Below are 22,183 nucleotides of genomic sequence, written 5' to 3'. Positions count from 1 at the left end.
TTCTGGGGGTAAGTATCTAGGCAATATAACATCTCGTTGTTTGTACGTACTTCCAATGCAAATTCTCCATTGGCTGTGTGACGCATGTTTGTTTCCGGAACTACATCTCGTAGGTCTGCTACTTCTCTCAAAATCTTCACCATGCAAACCCCTCGTATCACGCTGTCGAAAGACGCGACACCGATCGTCGTTTTTCCTTCCTCTGTAACTCTTTTACCGTTCAAAAGTTTTTCAGAGTGCATTATACCGAGAGGACCTCTGATTCTGTCAGGACGAACCGTTCTTCGAGAATTTCTGTCGAAAATTCGTTTATCGCTAGAGTTTGATCCCCCTCTTTTTCCAAGAGATATACATAATCGTCTTTTTCTGGAAAATATGGGCTGGCGTTGAATAAGTCTTCGACATCATTCGAAGCAAAGTGGTCTAGTTCGGGTAGTTTAATCGATAAAATTGCGTTGCGTTCTTCATCTTTACGCATCTCGCATGACTCGCCCCCAGTCTCTTCGTCCGACATTTCTTCGTCTCGGTTACAATCTTGTATTGGTGAATTCGAATCACCCACTGTACTTTGTGCTGTTGGTAATGGCGAATGCCGCTCATTCGAATCAGCCACTGTGCTTTCTGTTAAGTCGTCTGTGGACTTAGAATGCAAAGCCGGAACGTGCTGCTCACATACACGCACCGAGTATGACTCGGTCCCAGCCTCCACATCCGACATTTCATCATCTCGATCAGAAATGGAAGATCGGTCTTGCGTTGTTGATTTCAAATCACTCGCCGAGTTTTGCTCACCACGAAGTAGTCGTGGCTGAACACATCTGTTTGGTGACGTTAATTGCCATTCATTCGAGTCGGCCGCCGTGTTTTGGATTTTTTGGTCCTTTCTGGGCTTACGACGATTTGGTGATACCTTCATCGGGGAAACTTGTACTCGCAACGATTTGTTTAGCGAGTTGAGGGGTGATAGCCTGTTCTGAGATCGCGTTGTTAGCGGAACTGGTTCTTCGTCTCCTTCGCTATCGCAAACACTTTCAGCTCCACTACAGTCGCTCAGTTCAATGCAAGCATTCTCGCTTTCGCTTTCTCTGTTGTCACTGTCACTTTCATTTTTGTACTCACTGTCCGGTTTGTGGCTTCTTGACAACGATCAGGTCCTTTGACGCGGTTTTACCGGTCGTGACCGGCATTTTCTTTTGTGAAAAAACCGGATGCGACGAATCTGTTGCAAGGAGATCACCATCATCTTTGTCATCGCTACAGATCGCGAACAACTTTCTCTTGTCCCCTACTGCCGGGGGACATTCCTCCGATTCGTTCTCGTTTGATTTCTGCCTCGTTCCCATGCCCATGGGGATATCGCTTATACAAAGTTTAAAATCTTTAGCCCCCTTTTTTGGTAGTTTCTCGACTACAGCATCACGCGTTTCAGTAAAACTAGTGTCGCATTTCGTTTTCCTGAATTTATCTTCACAATTCCTCACAAAGGACTTAATGTCTTGTTTTTCAGTGGGCTTCGCGACCTTGCACACCAATTTCTTTTTCCTGTTCTTGTGAGTCCCTTTCGGTGTGCGATAATCAGATGCAGATAAAGGTATAACGACAGTGGTTACGTCCATGGTTCTCGCTGTAGATAAATGTTTCTCCAACAGACTGTCGACTCTGTGTAAAGGCACTTTCTTCGATCCTAACGAGGTGTTTGTTTTCAAATGATATAGCATACAAGCGATCAACGAATCTCGATCTAAATTGCCGCTATTGCTGTAATGGACATATACATAGGCTATCAAACACAACATCATTATTTTCATCAGCACAGGCGTTCCGATTAACACTCCACCACGGCCCACGGGTAATACAAATCCGCACTGTTCGTGATCGTACCGACACCGGTAATTGTTTACATCATGCGTCTTTAGAGACACCATCGTGATTATACTTTCGGGCGAATTAATCTTCACTCCCTGCAAACGATATCCAAAGTTTTGAGCAGTCGTTTGGTTTTTGGATATAAATTCGTCCACAGCTGTCTGAACTACGTCATTCCATTGTATCCATTCAAAGAATTCATGCAGGCACATAGCACTTGCCGGCCAGGCTTTCGTGGTTTCAAGTTTACAAGGAAACACTTCATCCAATAACAACCTTCCTCTCTCGCTAATTTTGAATGCTTTACTCCCGTTTTTCAATTCAAGAAGAGTCAAAATCTTACAGGCTAGCATTGCTCTCATCAATGCCTGGTCTGTTAAAACTTGGACGTTTAAAGATTCGTGCAGTTTCAGCATGGTCTTTTCCCAAGAGGCGTAGATCCTTTCTGATTGTGATTCTTTCAGTATGACTCGACACCGTCTCGACAACACAGATTCGCTTGCAAATTCTGGAATGTTTGCTGGCAACGTACAGTTTTTTAAAAAAGATAATTTAGACGAACTTGCGATGTTCAAATTGAACGCCGAAAGATTCACACTCGAGCCTCCCAGGGTAAGCATGAACTTCAGTAATAGGTTCTTGTTCGAAGCATCGGGGGTTGTCAATCTGCTGAAGATATAGTACATAAACGAAGAAGTAGAGTGATACTCGCACAGGCACTTCACCAACAATTTCACTCGCTTCGTGATGCTCTCGATTCTATGCAGAAAAAATACTCTATACAAATCTGACATCTGGTCTGCGTCGCGACATCTCATTGCCAAACATGCACCGCTACCTGTGGTGGAAAGTCTTCTTGTTTCTCCTTAGAAAGGGCCATTTCTTGAGTTCTCTTGACTTCTCTTGACTTCTCTTAGGTTCTCTCGAGTTCTTCTGAGTGGTAGCTTTCTCAGTGGTTTGATTCTAGCTCAACCGTGTTCCGTTTTTATAGCCAACCAAATGACCTTGAGTCTCGATTGCGTGTAGAATCACGAGTATACGTCATATATGCAAACACGAAAATCATTGGTGGCCGAGTTTGTATGTCATAGCTAAACCCGGACTACTAAAGCAAACCACGACGGAGCCAAAGTTGGCCCTCGTACTATGTCGTATGCGATGAGGCATGTTACGTCATGGATATCTTTGCTCTTTGACGCGATGATATCACGAAGAATATTTGTGCTTCCAATGCGAAACGTAGCCTATCTTTAAAAAATACTTTTGCTAAGCCCACGAATTCCATTACATTCCAACACCCATCACATTCCAACACCCATTACATCCCAACACCCATCACATTCCAATACCCATCGCATTCCATAACTCTACGGATTACCAGAGTAAACCATGACACCGAGAGCCAAAATTGCCCCTCCTACGAATGTCGTGCCATAAGGCATATTACGTCGTAAACATCTTTGCTCTTTAACACGGATGATATAACGAAATCATTGGTGGCCGAGTTTGTATGTCATAGCTAAAGTAAACCATGACGGAGCCAAAATTGGCCCTCGTACTATGTCGTGTGCGATAAGGCATGTTACGTCATGGATGCTTCCAACGCAAAATGTAGCCTAAACAAAAGACCCCCCAAAACATCTCAGAACCCGAAAAGAATATGATGTAATAACCATGACATCACGAGTAATGTTTGTTCTCGAACACAATAGCTTTTTTTCGCCCCAAAAACGTAGGACCCCCCCTCCAAAAAAACACGACAGATCCCAAATTGGCCGTTTTACGAATGTACCATGTTAACGAATGTCGATAGGACAATGTTTGGTTAACGTTACACAACTTTAAAAATTACCTCTGCAAAAAAGCTAAGAGTATGCTACGAACCATGGTTGACCTTTATGAATAATTTTAGGTGTACTCTGTGGAATCACCGGTTGTAACTTTTTTGACCAATATTTTTGTAAGGTAACTAACAGAGACACGCAGAGGAAAAAATTAAAGATTCGTTGGAACTCGCCTTGAGAAAACGCTCTATTTTTCTCTTGGCGCAGAGATTTTGAAAACGAAGATCGCAAAAGAAAAATTAAAAATTCGTCGAAACTGGGAAACAAACTAGCGCAACAGCGTTAGGTTGGCGTATCAATAAATTGGATTAAAAAGAAGCAAATCTGTGTGTTTCATTACACGATATTAAAACAACACTTGTTTAATGTTAATTCTTTCTAACATTATGGATGCGATGGTCTCGAAACAAAAAAAATAACCCAAGAGGGCTATCGAAGGTGATCTGGTTAAATTGACATAAATAGTTTTTAAATAACATCGTTCAAATGTTGTTAAATTAAAGGAAACAGTGTCAGACGAAAATCGAAATGTGGCGATAACCGCTCTCTGCTATATGTATGAACGAATCGCAGCTACATGTTGATAATTTTGTCAACAAAATGATGATGAATCGCCAAGTCTTCTGTCGCTTCAAGACAACGACAGGCTGTACATGGAAAGGCCGCCTCAGTGATCTAGAAACTCATCTGTCGAAGTGTGAATTTGTTCTTAGAGATTGTCCAAATGAGTGTGGAATGAACATGGCCAAAAGAGAGATCTCAACTCACGTCATGGAACATTGCATCGAAAGGATAACAGCTTGCAGATTTTGCGCGATAAAAGTAAAGTGGAAGTATCTGCAAGTCCACTACGACGAGGAATGTACATACTATCCCACTAAATGTGTGAATTGCGGTCAAAGTAATATACCGAAATGTAAAGTGGATGAACATTTTGAAAATGAATGTCCTGCTATTCAAATCAAGTGTCCGTTTAACGTGGTTGGCTGCGAGTTCACTGGCCTTAGGGTAGATGTAAATGAACATGTTCACAGTGTGATGATTGCTCACTTGTCTGACATGGTCAAAGCTTTTCGAATGTCAGAACAGGCCCGAAATAGTGAAGTGTCCGACATGAAACAGACCATATCAGACCTTTGGCGCAGTGTCCGAGCTTCGGGGACTCATCCGCACGTTTGTAAATAATTTTACATGTGGGAAATTTACGGTGTGGGCCGGCTTCGACGAGAAGCGATAAGGGGTTTAACTCCGGCTTTACATTCTCCTGGCTTTTCTATGGCTCTTGAAAATGGTTACAAATTTTGCCTGAGGATTAATTTGAATGGAGTAGACTCGGGAAAGGGGGAACAGATTGCTTTATTCGTTCACGTGATGTCAGGTAATTTCGATGACAGACTACAATGGCCATTCAAGGGAAACATCACCCTAACCCTTCTAGATCAATCGTCACAGTCAAGTGCTCCCAAACACATCACCGAGACGTTCCAAGTCGACAATGAAGATCTTCTAGCATTCCGCAGACCGACCGTCGAAAGAAACCATAAAGGCTACGGATACATGGAATTTGCGCCAATAACAGTTTTATCTGATGTAAGATATGTTAAAGACGATAGAATGTTGATTCGAGCCGAATTTGACCACATTAGACAGAAAACATAATACAGAAAGAGTTCAGATAACAGATTTTTTACTGTTGTGTAATAATCGTGTACGTTTAATAAATACGCAACGAAACATACAGATGAATACTTTTAATTGTTTATGTGGTTGGTTTTTTTAATCTACTCTTGTGTTTACGCTCCTCTAGTCGCTGTTTTATCCACTTGAAAAAAGCATAACATTCCTCTGTCGCGCAGTGAAAATGGCTTCCTACTGCATGTTGTCAGCAATTCCTTTTTGGCTGGTGACCGGCTTTTAGCATATCGACATATTTAGGGCACCCATGTTCTCCTATGTCTATAGAAGGAATGTTCAAACGTTGCAACAAGTTTCTCTCTATGTGACCGCCCTTGAAAGCCACGAGATCTATCCGTTGTGTCTTTGAATTTTGGTACAAAGCGAGTATTACTGTTCCAAGCTCGTCTCCATCGAGGGCTTGTTCCACTGGGTTGTTCTCGAAAGGGAGCCCGGTGACCTTTCTAATCACAAACAAAGCAGTTCGTTTGTCCTTATCGGATAACTCGTCAAACTTGCAGAGCATTTTAAATTTCACGTTTCCAGAAACCCCCCTGTGGTCTACCCAACCAAGTTCCCAAGGATTATGTTTCCCGTCGACAAAAAAAGATTCGAGATCCAATACGACAGCAACTTTGTCCAACGGTGCAGCTTTCTCTCCTTGTGACATGACTGCACAATTTTCGTGAACCGGTAATCCCGTTAAATTTGAGACCGGTAAGCCCCATTCTGTCTTTAGGCAAATAGAACACCGGTCTTGAACAGACATCACAGGAAAAAAAATCCAAAACCCAATAATGGTTTCTAAAATGGGAAATGATACCTTAACCATTCTTGAAAACCATCCATGTGAATGGGGAATAATTACCATTAATGGAGTCTTTTTTTAAAACCATTAATGGTTTTCCTAAAACCCAATAGAGGTTTTAAAGATGGGAAATGATAATTTAACCATTCTTACAAACCATTCAAGGAAAAATGAGAATAACTAATAATGGGTTCTCTTCATAAACCTATTAATGGTATTTGTTAAATCCTAACAGATTTAAAAATGGGAAAAAGCTGTTTAACCACTCTCGAAAACCATCCATGGAAAAAAGTTTAATAATTACCAACGTTTCTGTTATCAAACCCATTAATGGAATTGTTTCAAAACCCAAACAAGTTATTAGTGGAAATATTCTCAAAAGCCATTCTTGGGAAGAGGTGAATTATCAATAATGTTTTTTAACACCAACCCATTAATGGTATTCTTATTTAAACCCTCACTTGTTTAAAATGGAAAATAGTAGATTTAACTGCTGTCACAAACCATCCATGGGAAAAGAATTAATGATGCCATTTATGGCATCCATGGTGGTCAAAAATCATCCATGGGAAAAGGTGAATAACCATCAAATTGATTTATGGTAATTATATCATTACCTTGTTACTAAAGGAACAAGAATTAGATTTTGTTCTTAGTAATTTCCCATTACTTTAACAGTAATGTGAAGTATACTAATGTAATGTTTGATAGTTAAAATGACTAACATCATTTATGCCTTGTGTTGTTATTGAATCTTTGTGGAGGATGCCAAATCAAGGACACTCACTCATGTATAGGAAGCAACAATTTGTTCTTTATTCTGGGAATCAAAGCATGTGACCGTACAATTATAATTATGGAGGGATAAAGCTGAACTACATGTTGGCTAACAAAATGGAGCCATAAAGACAACTCAATTGTTTACTAACCAAGAACCAGTCATTGTACATGCGATATAACACAAATTCTAAACATTCACTAACTGACAGCTAAATATTACCCATTCTGAACACAACATTTGGCTTACCAGATTTAGTATTGATATGGGCACCAAATGAATGACACCGAAGTGCTTCAGTGTGTAGAGGAGTTCTATATCCATTTGGTAAGTTTAAAGCACTAATGTTCAAGATAAAATCCTTAACTTCCAAACTTCAGTTTGGTATGAAATTAAGGATTTACAGTCAACCACAACAAGGGGGAGGGGAACCTATTTCCTCACTGGTAAACACACCAAACATTCCTGGCAGAATTCTTACACCACAAGGTATCTAAAATGGTTTTAACAGGATAATATCATCACGAACAATTATAGTGTCATGACTTAGCTCCTTAGTCAACTTTACGTAACCAGCCTTAATGAGGCCATCAGCAACTGGCTTAAGATACTCCTCTTTAGAAAGCGAAGATTTCAATTTCAGTTTTAAAGGCTTTGTTGCTGCTGCCAGCTGAGACCGCGAAATTTCTTTGACATTAATTGCATTGAAGGCCACACAAATAATGACTTCTGCAGCTTTTCTGCTCAAGGCCAAGTTGTCAACAGCATCTGAAGTACCAACTGTAAAAGAAGGAATACCACACTCATTTTGTAGCACTTTATGTTATAAAGATATTAAAAAACAAGCATTTCAAACACTACCTCCCTGTCAAAGCTCAAAACAACCTCATGTTTAAAAGAATGCATCTAAAGTTAAAATCCCTTATATTTTTCACAAACTAATCAGTTAGTAATATCAATACTTTTCAATTACCTTTGCATTTGAGAGCATTAACCATTTCTTTGGTTGACTTGCTCTTTGGTTTCTTCTTGCTCTTCCGTTTTGGATCAATCCTTTTTGATGAGGAAACTGCAACAAACAAAAAAATTCTGTTTATTACATGGAATTAAAAAGGGAATCTCTTATGTGGGCCTTATTAAGCTAATTAAGATACTGTCTTAATACCAGTACACAACAAATACCTTGTTGTTCAAAGAAATGATCATCTTCACTTTCTGATTCTGTGTTTGCAAGTGACTCCTTGCTTGTTGGATTGTCAACAACTTTAGGCTTTCTCTTTGGCTTTAGATCAATATTTTTCAATGGGGGACCTTCAACAAAGAAACAGATTTCTTTAATTACAACAAAAGAGAAATTGGAATGGTCAAATCTGGACTATATTATAATGACACATGACCTTTGCATTTTAAGCTTTACATTTTCATAATAACACACTGCTGTAGAGGAAAATTCTCATAACAAGCTGTTTACTTTTAGAGGGGTTATTACTGGAAACAGCTTTAAACATATGTACATGTAAGAGATCAGCCTAGAACAGCTTAAACTCTAGTAGTCCAAGGCTTTATATTCAATTCAGGGGACCTACATGTACTATCAGAAGGATAATTGCATCTGGGATTTTAATGCCTGCCAACAAGAGAGCTTGTTATGAGTGCCATTTTTCATGATGGGAAGGGGGATTATTACCACTGTTTACCTTGCTCTTCACCGTCACAGCCATCTTCACTGGTTTCAGATTCTGATATGAGCTCTAGGTTGCTGATTGCCTGATCATCAGCTTTTGATTTGCCATCTGTAAGGTAAAAGTCCCATATTATACCTAAGTCTAGACTCTGTAAGAGTTTGAAGCGGCAAGAAATGATACATGCACAAGACTTAACACCAAGTGTTTCCAAGACTTTGACTGATTGTGACCTTCAAGAATAATACACTAAGATGTGTATCTTGGTGTATATGATGAAAGAATGTTGTATGTTATAATGATGATGATGGTGATGACGATGATCATTATTAGTATGCATGGACACCTCTAAATTACCATGTTGTTTGTGGTCCTTATCTACCAGTAAATCTTCATTCCCCATTTCTGTGGTTAACCATGTTAACTCATTGTTGCATTTTCCATTTGGATCATCGCTATCATGTTTTTTCTGCCGTGCATCTCCCTTTAAGAAAACAATGTATAGTTTTCTCTTTCTAGTAATTAGCTCTGAAATGAACTGCATGATTTAAACTGTCCAAAAATAAGACGCCAAACTGCGTTGTACATTCTGGTGGAAAGAAAAAGGTGGAAAAGGCAAGTGAAAAAAAACCTAGGTCATTCCAGTGTACCTTTGTGTAGTCATGACCTTTTTTAATTCTTCGCCGTCTTTCATTCAATGTGTCAAGTATATGTTTCCGTATTCCCTCTTTTGTAAAACCACAAGGCTCATATGTGCAGGTTGCTGCCAGTTCTTCAACTAAGTCATTTAGCTCTTTTAAGGCTTTCACGTTTTTTCGGAAAACAGGAATGTTATTTCCTGGCCATTTCATTACTGCTTTTTCCTGTACAGTACGTCTCCTGTGAAACGTGCAAACATGAAGTTCAGTACAGTATGCCAAAATATATTTGCCTTAATATTCATACAATAAAACTTGCATTAATACCATTCAACTGACTAAACTTCACTAGCTACCTGATTCTTGTTTCTTACTGAATTTGACTTTTATGTTATTACAAATTTGCACAAGTATGTGCATACTTGTTTGCTGGTTGCTGAACGAAAAATATAAAAAAGACACCCCTGGGTATATGATGTAGGAAGTCTACAAGTCACGTGATCACACCGCGCGAAATCAACTGGAAATATTCCAAGTCTACATATATTTTCGCTTCTTATTCCCACTCAACTGAATATTTCAACAAGTACACGCCACAAATGTAAAAATTATTTCTACTGTGCAAGAGAAACCTGGAAATAGACGTAACCCGATTTTGCATGAAGCTTAGCTTAAAATATAAAAGCATAGCTTACGTACTTAGCCTTGTAAATCCTGGCGTCCAAAGGAACCATATTTCTCAGGGCATTTCTCGATGGCTTAACACTATCATGACTGGACCTCGACTTAAAGCTGTCTGAACTCTGAGATGAAGTCGATGTTAATATTACTGTGCTCCGGTTGACTTCATCATGGCAAGTGTGTTCCTTAACCAAACGTTGAAACTCCAGCTGGGAGCCAATATCTTCAAGTCCACAGGCTACGAACTGTTCAATTGATGCATTCGAAGCAAAAAATCTCAGCAACGATCCCTTCATTTTCTGCTCTAAAAAAGGCAACAAAAAATACTTGCAAACACCATTCCACTAGCCTAAAACAACTCAGAATTATTTAACGTGACAACTGCGTATCAGTTTTGCTGTTAGGAACACCACGCGGATGAATTACGTTCATGATGTCATGGCTATAAAACCAAATTTTCTCACATCGATGGGTTACCACATTCTCTTAACTGTGGTGCTCCACGCGCGCGCGCCAAAGGCGCGTGCAGAGCTCCGCTATAATATTTCTCCTAAAATATGTGAAAAACATCACGTTCTAGACAACCCACAAAAAACAAGTAAAAAACATCACGTTCCATACAATCGATGAAAACAACACCTTCTAGAGAAAGATTAGTATACCATTTCACCAAAAGTACAAAGTTTGATATCTTCATCCATTAAATCTTCCATGGTAAATGTTCTCACGAACAGTTCTTCTGTACAAATGACTAAAAGATTCCTCTCGTCTTGTTTTAACCAAAAGTCATCCATAGATCCTCATGATTGTGAGCAGCACTTTCCCTACCCCATTGGTCTATAACCATCCATTTGTAATAAAATTCATCGACTCTATCAATAGAAGCTATTGATCGTCTGACCCGTGCTTGATTTTCTCTCGTTAGATTTTTCACGTGGCACCATTCCATGTAATTACGCAATAATCTCACCGCTTCTTTTGGCCAAGGATATCTACAACATTTACATTCTTTTCCAAGAAAACGAGTAGCGCACTCAAAGTGCATATATTTTCCACAACAACTTGTAACATTATCTTCTATTCTCTTCCAAACTCACATCACAAAAATAACAAACGGCCATCTTTTTCAAATAGAAGGACCACTCTTAGTCGGTTTTCGAATGAAATCAAAATTCCATCTCCACTTTTCTTCTCGAGGTTTCAACTTAGGAACGCCTACACACTTTCCATGTAACACCCACGGTGGACGCCACAGAGGTTCTGAAAAAGTAGGGTCAATCTCTCCCCTTTTACGAAACTCACTCTTCTCATCCATTCTTCAAATGACACACAATATATTATATCACTCTCTTTTATTCAAACTTACATTAAATTCAAAATGCCACATGGGGTGTTCAAAACCCCTTCTAACTCTATTTTCCATCAAAGCGACAGAATCAATAAAATATGTTTCTCGTGTAGACAAAACGAAATCTTCATACGGTTTTCCAGACAACAATAAACATAAAATACCTATAACCTATCTCTATCGTAAAAATCTTCAAAAACAGTCGACGAAATCATATCAAAAACTAAACGTGTCAGTTCTTCTCTAAATCTCCTCCTTGTAACTGGTCCCTTGAATTTTTTTTCCTGTTCCTCTTCTTGTTCCTTTATGAAATATTGATCAATCCTCAACATCTTTACTTTTTAAAAATCCAACACTTCTTTTCCTAAAAATAAAAGAAACCAAAGTTCATTTTTCAAAATCAAAATAAAAAGTAAACACAAAATACTTTATACCTCATCTATCTTGGTAGGGGTACAGGAGACAAATGATACATAATATTATAAAGTGGTCTTATTTCATCTTTTTCTCGTCTCAAATACACCAAGAATTCTTCGTCTCCAGCAAACTCTTGTTGTATACTAGTTTCCAACCATAAAATGATACTCGATAGCTCATCAACGATTTCTATAAAATTTGGGTAAAGCGGAAGTGCAGAAACAGCTCTCTGTAACTGGAAATAAACTGCTTCAAACTGAAGTACTTTACATTCAACATCTTTCACTCTTTCCTTAAAAATATTCAAATGATTGTCACGTCTCGCCTGCCTAAAAACTAAACGTCCACCTTCAGCCATTCTCTCTCTTCAAATGACACTTACTTAATCCCTCAACACACAATCTTTTTCTTTCTAAGTTATTCATATATCTCTCCCATTCATCTAGTTTAGCCATCTGCTTCCGAACCTCACTTAGCAATTCTCCATCCTTCATTAATTGTTCACTTTTACTGATTTCCTGACGCTTCAAGTCGTGTAAACATTTGATTCTTGTTAACTCAATTCGCATTTGCCCGAAACGAAACATGAATTCCTCATCATTATTAACATCGATATATCTCATCGTTTATCTAAAATATCGCGTGTCTCTATAAAACATATCACGCATTTCTTTTGATCTTTCATCAATAGTCAAAGAAGATGGCATCTTAAAATACATATAGAAATGAATAACTCTTTTCTGAGAAAACGTGACAGATGTAACATCTTACCAAATCTAATCCCCCACAGACCACTCCAATCATAACACAAATTATAGAGAAGAAAAAGAACGGTCCCACAAAATCCATGATACCTTCTTTGACTAAACCATGTCGTTTGGCATAGTAATAAATAGCCAAAAGAAATATAGGATGCCAAAGATTAATTTCAAAAACAAAATTAACCATTTTGCTCAATAGCATGTACGCTTTCTCAGACAATCACATCAAAGTATATCAACTTACCAAAATCAGATGACCTCTTTTATGATTTGTAAATTCCTCAATTGCAATAAATAAGTAAATAAATCATCAGTAACTTCTTCTTCCCTCTTTAGTTCTTGTTTTAACAAAATAGAATCCTCTCCAATCACCCCTATATCTTCCAAATGACTAATCTTATCCTTCCACCACGTTATTAATCTCTCTCTCTCAATAAAAAGATCGCACAATACAGCATCAAAACAAGAACCGTCTTCGAGCTCCTTCACCAACGAAGTAAAACTACAAGTAGCCTGTTGAAATAGCATTCTCTGTTCATAAGCGTACAATCCATCGAGACTCTCAAAATCGCATCTATCTTCCCCCATAACAAAAGACAAATGAATAAAATTACTCACCCGTGAGAGGTAAATAAAACGCTAATTCATCAAGATCACGAGTTAGCGGCTCTGCTAAATCCTTCTCGAACGATCAGCAACTCATCAGCACCTGAACATTTCTTCTACAATAATTTCCTCTCTCTTGATCTCCTTCTCTATCAATTCACTCTCTTCTTCACTCACTTTAAAATAATTTTCATAATGAATAGTTTTAAAACTTTCCACCCATGCAATAATGCTCTCTCTTTCCTTGATAAAATCTTTAAATTTCTGATCAAAACCAACACTATCAAGTTGTTAAACAAGTTCGTTAAACCGCGAAGCAATCTTTTCAAAAGTCGTTCTGACAAAAATAAGCAAAGGAGAAAACCCCTCATCTTCGTCATCTACATCCAAAGGAAAATCCAATTTAGAAACGAAACTTTCAAAATCCGCTTCTATTTCTTCTCTTTCTTCTCTATTATCTATCTCTCGAGCAACAGCTCCCTCCATTTTTTTTCATTAACAAAATCTCAAAATTTAACTGTACGCATGTGTAAAATAAATAATTACCACATGGTCTGAAATTAATCAACTAATATCTTAAAATAATGCGAGAAACAAAAACAAAATTATAGCACAAACTGTCACACAAATCTAATCTCTGTTTGACTGGTTTGTGCAATCTTTTTCTAAGAAATCACTCCCCTTTTCTGCGAACAACCCCCGCGCCGACCTAATTAGCATATTATGAACCCACATATTTCTACTTAATCCTCATTAGCATATTTTGAACCCACATTCTTTTACCTAATTAGTATAAAAAGTGACCATTCTGTCCCTATATACTACCATCGTTTCTTCTGTTATTGTCATGGTCATTGTCATCACTTGTAGCGTAATTTATGTTATCCTCATCTATGTCGTTACTCTCATCATCACCAGCGTTGTATCCGTCTGTGTCGGTGTTGGTGTTGGAGTCGGTGTCGTGGATGTGGTCGTTGTCATCATTGTCATTTCTTGACTGTCTTGTAAATGTTCTTGACTTTTTGGATGCACCTGTCCTTTCCATAACTTTCCCACGCATTTTGGAGCTCCTCTGATTGACTAAATATATCCACAATATGTTGTATTCCTAGATATCCTGGGAAGACTTTTGAGGGCCGTCATTAGCTCTTGGACCTCTGCTGGGATGCAAAATACCTTATAGGCCTCCTCAATTTCTGATGAGTAGAAATCTTCTCTGATGGCTTGTGCTCATCAGTAGAGGTCTCTTCTGATGAACTGACTTGCCTTTTCCTTTTAAGCCCCCTCTCCATTGCTAAGCATGAAAGAAATCAAGGAAATGTCCTTTTACTCAAGTAAAATATGGTTTGCTGGTCCCAACCCCCTTTTTCTCATAGGGTATTACTCTTAGACACGAAGTCTTTCAGAGGGTATCATCAAGTGACCAACTTGACTCATTGTTGCCGGGACTTCTAAGGAACCACTGTGTACTTGAGACTCAGTTGAGTATCTGACTACCATGCACGAGGTCCCTGTTTTAACTTCGCAGTTGCACTTGTAAATAGCCAAAAAAGGCTTAAACGAATCTTAAAGAACTGAGGAGAGAGTGCTGCCTTTGTAATTTCATCTGCAAATGGTTAGGAGTCTTCTCTGATAAGGACTATATTGTCTTCTCTCCAAGGAGACAGTGTGGCCCAGTGGTGAAGGTGCTTTTCTTGAGATCCAGGGTTAGGGTTAGTAGAAGTGGCCTTCTTGGCTCTGATGTCTCTAAAGAGGCTTTTGGTGTATGAGGCTACCTAAGCAGCATCGATAGTGAGGAAGACAGGAAGGAGTGGTGTGAAGCTGCTGCTACTGTTTGCTGTTGACTTGACTTTGGTGAAGCTGAAGCTGCATCTGCTGTTTGCTGTTGACCTGACTTTGGTGAAGCTGAAGGTGAAGCTGTAGCTTGCTGATTACTTGTCTTTTGTGACTCTGAAGCTGAAGCTGCATCTGCTGTTGACTTGACTTTGAAGAAAATGAAGCTGAAGCAGCAACTGCATCGGCTGTTTGTTGTTGACTTGACTTTGTAAAGCTGAAGCTGGTTAGCTGAAGTTTTTGTTGAGCAAGAAATGCAGCAAGCTTACTACTTATGTCTTGTTTTCTTTCTGTGTGGTTTCATAGTAAAGATTCAATCAAGAGATATGCACTTCAGATACAATATCGTTTTTTGTGGGGCACTCCCCAGGGATTGATTACCCAGCTCATGTTTTAACCCTGACAAATCACAAACATTGTCAAAGCAGTATCTCAGTTTCGTGGAGAGATTTGTGTTCTATACGATTTTTTTAATTTCTTTTTCAGATTTTAGCGAGACTCCAAGGGAATTGTTTTTCTTTTTGGAGGGTTCATAGTTAACTCTGACTAGGCAGATTTTAGTGAGAGTCAAGCAAGAGGGGGGCAAATACTCACAGAAAGGGGGCAAAGGCCCACTGAAGTAAGGGGGCTAGGGCTTGATGATGGGAAAACCGAAAACTAAATGGTAACTTTTAAAAACACATACTTTTGAAAACGTTCCAGTTTAAGAGATGTAGATGCAACTGCCACTGCTGTTTGCTGTTAAGTTGACTATGGTGAGGCTGAATCTGGAGCTGCACCGGCTGGTTGCTTATGACTTGACTTTTGTGGACAAATTTTTTCTTTGGTTTTTCTTATTATATTAGTGAGAGTCCAACTAATTTTTAACTTTTCTGGGGGTTGTTTTCATAGTTAACTCTGACTATGCAGATTTAAGTGAGAGTAAAACCATGGAAGAACAAAAATGAAACCTCTACAGTTTTGTACCCAACTCATACAATGGAAAAGAGACTTCTAGTTAGAGCCCACAACCCGCCTGTCAATCAGCCGACTCCATCAGAGGCGTCGATTTCGTGGGACCCTGGTTGGCAAGATTCAGACAACAGAGGCAGAGGAAAGAAAAAAGACGATGAAAACAAAGTATTGGTCATTGTTTCTTCACTGATGGCATTCAAAATAGTATTGATATTTTGTTGGATGCTTTGGCAAGGCCGACTTCAAAGGTTTTTCACAGACGGTGGTGTTGCTGGTGACTTAACCTTTGTGAATTCGGATCTGCAGATGCAACTGCAACTGCTGTTTGTTGTTAACTTGACTATGGTAAGGCTGAATCTGGAGGTGCACTGGCTGTTTGCTTGTGACTTGACTTTTGTGGACAAATTTTTGTTGTGCACGAAGTTTTCTTTGGTTTTTCTTATACTATTAGTGACAGTACAATGAATTTTTTAATTTTCTGGGGGTTGTATTCATAGTTATCTCTGACTAGGCAGATTTAATTGAGAGTTAAACCATGGAAGATCAAAAATGAGACCTGTACAGTTTTGTCCTTGTACACTGCATATTTTCTTAGATGCCAGCATTCCTCCTTTAAACATACGAAACACTGATCATTCTTCAACCTAGCTGTACAGTCTCGGTGGAATGTGAGATGGCTTGCGTTGAAGATGGGCGTCTCCCATTCCTCCTTTAAGCAAATAAAACATCGATCCACAGCCATGGCAATCTCACGTCAAACACAGAACAGAGAATCGCATGGTGATATTGTTGTTTGAGTTTCTCAAACTCGTCTAAAAACTTTGGTCTTCCAAGGCTCTTTTAATAGGGTGTTTGATTAGGGCGTCATCGAAATACAGTGTTGGGTAGAAATACTTCCTTGACATCAACGAGAAAAAAAAGACAAAAGGAAACAAATCTGACTCACCTCACCAAAATACAATGTCGGACATGTTTGTGGGCTTTCACCGGAAACTTGTGCCGGTTATTTTCCTCCGACATTACAATACAATATGCTGTAACCGTAATAAAACAGGCCGTCATTCATGTCGCATTTAGTGTACAACAACTCATCCAAATAAGCACCTGGGTCTGGTTTGGACCATTTTCTGCAATGCGTACACATTCTAGGAGGCATCAGTCGTAATGCTCGCGATTCTCTTGTTGCTTTGGAAAACTTTGCTAACGCATCGTCGGACAGTTCAACGTATTCTCCATTTTTTTGAGTGTACGTCGTGGTCCAGATCCAGCATATTTCATAGTTCGTGGTCATTAACTAGTTTGGAAACTTTGGATGGTCTAGGATGCCTCTCCCATGCAAATGGTGCACGACAATGAAAGCATATATTTTTAGTTCTTGTTATGGCTCTTCTCAAAATCTCTCTCTGCACCAGACGTAATGAGGGGCTGCCTTGAGAAACTGGAAAGTTTGAGATAGGGTCACTGGCGCCATGACGAGAGCACGTAACACAACACCACTAGTTTTACGGGTTGCGTTTAGTTAATACACATTTGTTAGTTTAGTAGCTACTATTCCGTGCGGATTCGAGCCTCTGCAGTGTGAGTTTGAACCACTTATAAATGCACGACACTTGGCCATGGGGCAGTGTATCTTTTCTCCCACCCTGTGCTGTCCACACCCATTGGCCCGCTCGTATCCAGTCTCTATCAACTCTCAATACCTAGCTAGGGCATCCATTATTTTCCAAATTTATTGAAGGGATGCATTTGTATGCAACGAGATTCCTCTTCTCGCTCTTTGACTTCAAATACAAAGTCTTCACCACGTTTGCAATGTCTTTTCAATTGAGTGGACATTCTTCTGGTCTTTTGTCAAAGGGTAATCCTATCGTTTGTGTCCAAATGCGGCCTTTCGTTTATCGGCATGGTTCAAATCGCAAAAATGACAGGGCATCTTGAATTTATGGTTGCTGCATTTGTTTTTGCGATTCACCCATCCGAGCTTGCGGCAGTAAAGTTTATCATCGACTATGAATCCATCTAGGTCCAAGATCACGCACACCTCATTCAGATCTTCCAGGTTTGCGTCTTTGAGCTTAGCAATGCATTCCCGGTGAAAAGGAAGGACATTGTCATCAACGATGAGCAACCCCCATTCCTCCTTTAAACATAGGAAACGCCGGTCATTCTTCAATCTAGCTGTACAGTCTCGGTGGAACGTGAGATCACTTGCGTTGAAGATGAGCATCTCCCATTCCTCCTTTAAGGACACAAAACATCAATCCAAAGCCATGGCAATCTCACATCGAACACAGAAACGAGAATCGCAGGGAAACTAAGTGATCTTGTCATTTGAGTTTCTCAAACTCGTCTAAAATTTTGGTCTTTCAAGGCTCTTTTAATAAGGTGTTTGATTAGGGCGTCATCGAAATACAGCGTTGGGTAGAAATACTTCCTTGACATCAACGAAAAAAAAAGACAAAAGGAAACAAATCCAGGGAAGTACTTTATGTCAAGCCATCACATAGTTGTCCTTATACTTCATCTCACTTATCTTCTGTGGGAGCTTTGCTTACTAGAGATACGTTTCTTCTTTAAAGGAAACCTCCACTAAAACAAGAATACAACTTCAAAATATTTAACGTATTGTTTACAATCAAAATTGTTCAAACGTTTTCCAGTGGAATTGTTTATATCCGAAATAAATGAATTTCAAAAACGCTTGTTTTGGTTTTCAAATTTCCTGGGCGCTGCCATCTTGAATAATTGTGATGTGTTATGGTTGAGCTTTTGCTTTAAAACAATAGGGCAACCATGACACGTCACAATTATTCAAGATGGCGGTGCCCGGGAAATTTTGATTGTGAGCATTATGTTAACTATTTTAAAGATATGTTCCTGTTTTAGTGGAGCTTCCCTTTAATTTAGTTTAGGTTTATACATTACTTACGATTCTCTACTAACCTCAAATGCCTTGCCTGCTGGATGTGCTTTACTTGCTTACGATTCTGTACTAACTTCAAATGCTTTGCCTACTTGAGGTGCTTTGCCTGCTTGAGATACTTTGCTTGCTTGAGGTGCTTTGCTTACTTGAGGTACTTTGCTTACTTGAGGTGCTTTGACTGCTTGAGATGCTTTGCTTACTTGAGGTGCTTTGCTTCCTTAAGGTGCTTTGACTGCTTGAGGTGCTTGGCTTACTTGAGGTGCTTTGCTTAATTGAGATGCTTTGCTTACGTAAGGTGCTTTCCGGCTTACTTGGGGTGCTTTGCTTACTTGCAGAGTAAGAGACCCTTATAAAAAAGTATTATGCAAAATGTATACAAATTACAATACTGAATTATACATCACACTGTATACCTTTTGTACATTTATGAAGTGTACATTTTGTAGTATGAATTTGGAACTGAATTGTATACAAAAAGTATATGTTTTTGTATACTTTTTGTATAGCACCAGTGCTCCTTGAGTGCGCTTTGTGCTCTATACATTTTGTATACATTTGTATACTTTTTCTATAGTATCAGTGTTGCCTATGTGAGCTTTGTGATGTATACAATTTGTATACTTCTGCATAGGACTGGTGTTGGTCATGTATACATTTTGTAAATAAAACATTGTTACTGGTCGCTAATGTATACCTTGTGTACATGTGTGTTGTGGTTCTCGAGGAAACTAGGAGGTGTACGGTGAAGGAAAACACACACTTTAATCACACGAGCATGATGTAGAAGAAAAGTCAAACGTTGCATTATGAATACTGCTTATATATATGGAGGGCCTGGGAACTAACAAGCAACCGCAGACCGGAAGCTGAGGCAGGTTTCTAAGCGATACCATGACAATGTGTACAAAACTAACTATATGGCAGCTAGTGCACATACCTTCAGCTTGATTAGCATGTAGCTACATCAGCCATGCATGGAAGCTCTTTCTAGCTCAGCTTGTAGTATCTGCCGGTTGCTATATGTACACTTGTTGTTTTCATACTGTTCAAAACTTCATATGTTTTGCATAGACAAATGCAACATTTCGCACACCTATATCCACCCTTCATTAAATCCAATCAATTAGCACTGTTGGAAAACTTCATATTTTTATTGCAACATAAAACCCCTTAAATGCAGACACTGTGTAAATTGAACCACAGGTAGAAGTTAATATGATAGAAGTGTCTAACATACACGTAAAAGCCAAGGTACACTGTAAGAAGAATTTTGGTGTCCTTTGAACCAAATTACAATATTGTACTATAGTATATCAAACCAATGGATGTGAAAGTGATATTTGCAACCACTGACTAGCTGCTTAAATCAATCACTCTCCTGGATTCCCATGATTGTGGAGATCAGCCAAAGAAGATGAAGTGACTGTTGTATTGTAAACTGTAAATAGTAATAGAAAGCCTTAAAAAACAAGAAATAGATTACAATGTGGAAACTATAGTGCTTGTACTGCTTGTACGTGAATTCAGTGCTGACAGCTTATTCCGCAAGCTGATTTTTATTCCAGACTCTGAGCTTCCTTGGTACTTCTTCAAGGTAAATCCTTAAAATAAATAAGACAGGATAACGATCTGCTCAGAATTATGGAGTTCTTCAAATGTTATGGACATGACCAAATACACTCCAAGTGTTTTCTTAGTCAGTGATCAAAATATCACCTACAAGGAACTCAACCTACCTGCTTTGCCTGTTATTAAACACAGAACTTGTGTTTTGCAACTGAATTTGATTAAGCTGGGTTTTAAGTTCAGTGGGAGTTACATGCTTTGAGTACATACATACATGCGATGATTCTTTTCATAGTAAAGTCTAACTAATTGATTGTTTCTCTTAAGGGTGTGTATTTCCTCCCATTAAGACATTGATCATCATCATCAGCAGCATCATAACCACCACCATCATCATTATCATTAATAGTGTTTCTACTTACCAACAATGCTGTTGAGGATATCCTGATCAATGGATTGTTTACCATTTGTCCCAGTTAGGTTTTTTCCTACTAATTCCCTATTTGTATAAAAGGAATTTAGCAGAAAAGCAGCACATCCAGAGCCTGATGATCGCCGTGAGGCTTGCTCCAGAATGTTGCAATACACATATACTCGAGATCCTGGAGTGAGCTCATACATACATGTTATACACAGCTGAAACATAATTGACCAACATCAGAGTTATATACACAATCATGTAGAATACATGATTTTCAGGCAAGTAAGTCCCCTGTTGTTGGAGCAAGAAATTTATGAAGCGCTCTCTCTCTTCTGTGCAGTCTCTTGCTGAGTGGTTGTTCAACTCTGTTAGAGTTTTCCCTAAAAACAAACCCATGGCAGTCTTCTTCATTCATATTCTGATAACAAATGAGTACTGTATAGGCTTATTAAATGGTTCCTAATTGTTGTGAAGAACTTACCAGACAATTTGAGTACTGTGTAGTTGTAGTAGTTGTTGTCCTCGTATTTGGCAAGCTTTTGATTGTCTTCCACAACAACATCAGCATACGAAAGGACATGAATTATCCCATCGTCTAAAAACTGGACAAGGGCAAATTCTAAACAAAGAAAAAATCGACGAAACTTAGTGTACTTATAGGGTTTCTTATAAGCTAACCATGAAGCAAACTAAGCTTAATAAGCCTAATTAATTAAGCTTATGTCGACGTGCAGAAGATCAGCAGAATCACCAAGCCAGCCCACATACCATACTTCTGTTAGGATAGGCGTTTTATTCATCCCCGTACTTGTTCAACTCTTTCAGCGTCTATAAGCTTAAGTTTCATCACAGGTGGCCCACATGTTGCATGCAATCTATGCTACCTTCCTAGCCGTTTAAGACAATGTTCGAGCTGGTAAAGAATTTAACTTAAGCTTAATAAAAATGGCTACCATTTGTCTACCTTGCGTCATTTTGATGTCTCCCTGTTCCAGTGGTTTCATTTAAAAGATTGATCGTACAATACTTCATGCATGGATGAGGGAATATGGAAGATGTTTGTTTACAAATACTGTTTTCTGTTATTTAAATTTCTAGGCAATAAAACAAAAGAAGAAAAAGCCAATAGTCCGCTGGTTTGTCGATATCTTCAACATCTATAGACTGCGTATTACGGTGTTATTACAACAGGCAGTATCGTTGAAGAAAGTTGTAGTGTGATGTAGATAATCCCTTACCTTCATCCTCGTAACGAGAATTATTCTTTCGAGTTCTTGAAGTAGGTTGCTCGTTCATTTCAGATTTCTTTTTCGCTTGGAAATTTCTTTGCAGCTTGACCGAAATGGACGAAGTAGCAAAGAATAAAGTGACTTGCTTTGAAAA

The 22,183-nt window shown here is 38.9% G+C and overlaps 2 protein-coding genes across 2 annotated transcripts; both read left to right on the top strand.

Annotated features, from left to right (window-relative positions):
- Positions 1-4,310: 4,310 nt before the first annotated feature.
- On the top strand, positions 4,311-4,895 carry LOC138031895 (TNF receptor-associated factor 5-like). Its single transcript, XM_068879507.1, has one exon. The coding sequence runs from the start codon at positions 4,311-4,313 to the stop codon at positions 4,893-4,895; it is 585 nt and encodes a 194-aa protein (XP_068735608.1).
- Positions 4,896-4,901: 6 nt separating this feature from the next.
- On the top strand, positions 4,902-5,369 carry LOC138031894 (TNF receptor-associated factor 6-like). The gene has a single exon (XM_068879505.1). The coding sequence runs from the start codon at positions 4,902-4,904 to the stop codon at positions 5,367-5,369; it is 468 nt and encodes a 155-aa protein (XP_068735606.1).
- The last annotated feature ends 16,814 nt before the right edge of the window (positions 5,370-22,183 follow it).

The sequence above is a fragment of the Montipora capricornis genome, chromosome 14 (genome assembly GCF_036669925.1).
Source record: "Montipora capricornis isolate CH-2021 chromosome 14, ASM3666992v2, whole genome shotgun sequence".
Classification (NCBI taxonomy): domain Eukaryota; kingdom Metazoa; phylum Cnidaria; class Anthozoa; order Scleractinia; family Acroporidae; genus Montipora; species Montipora capricornis.
Note: the sequence above shows the minus strand (reverse complement) of the source record. Positions and strands in the feature narration are given on the sequence as shown.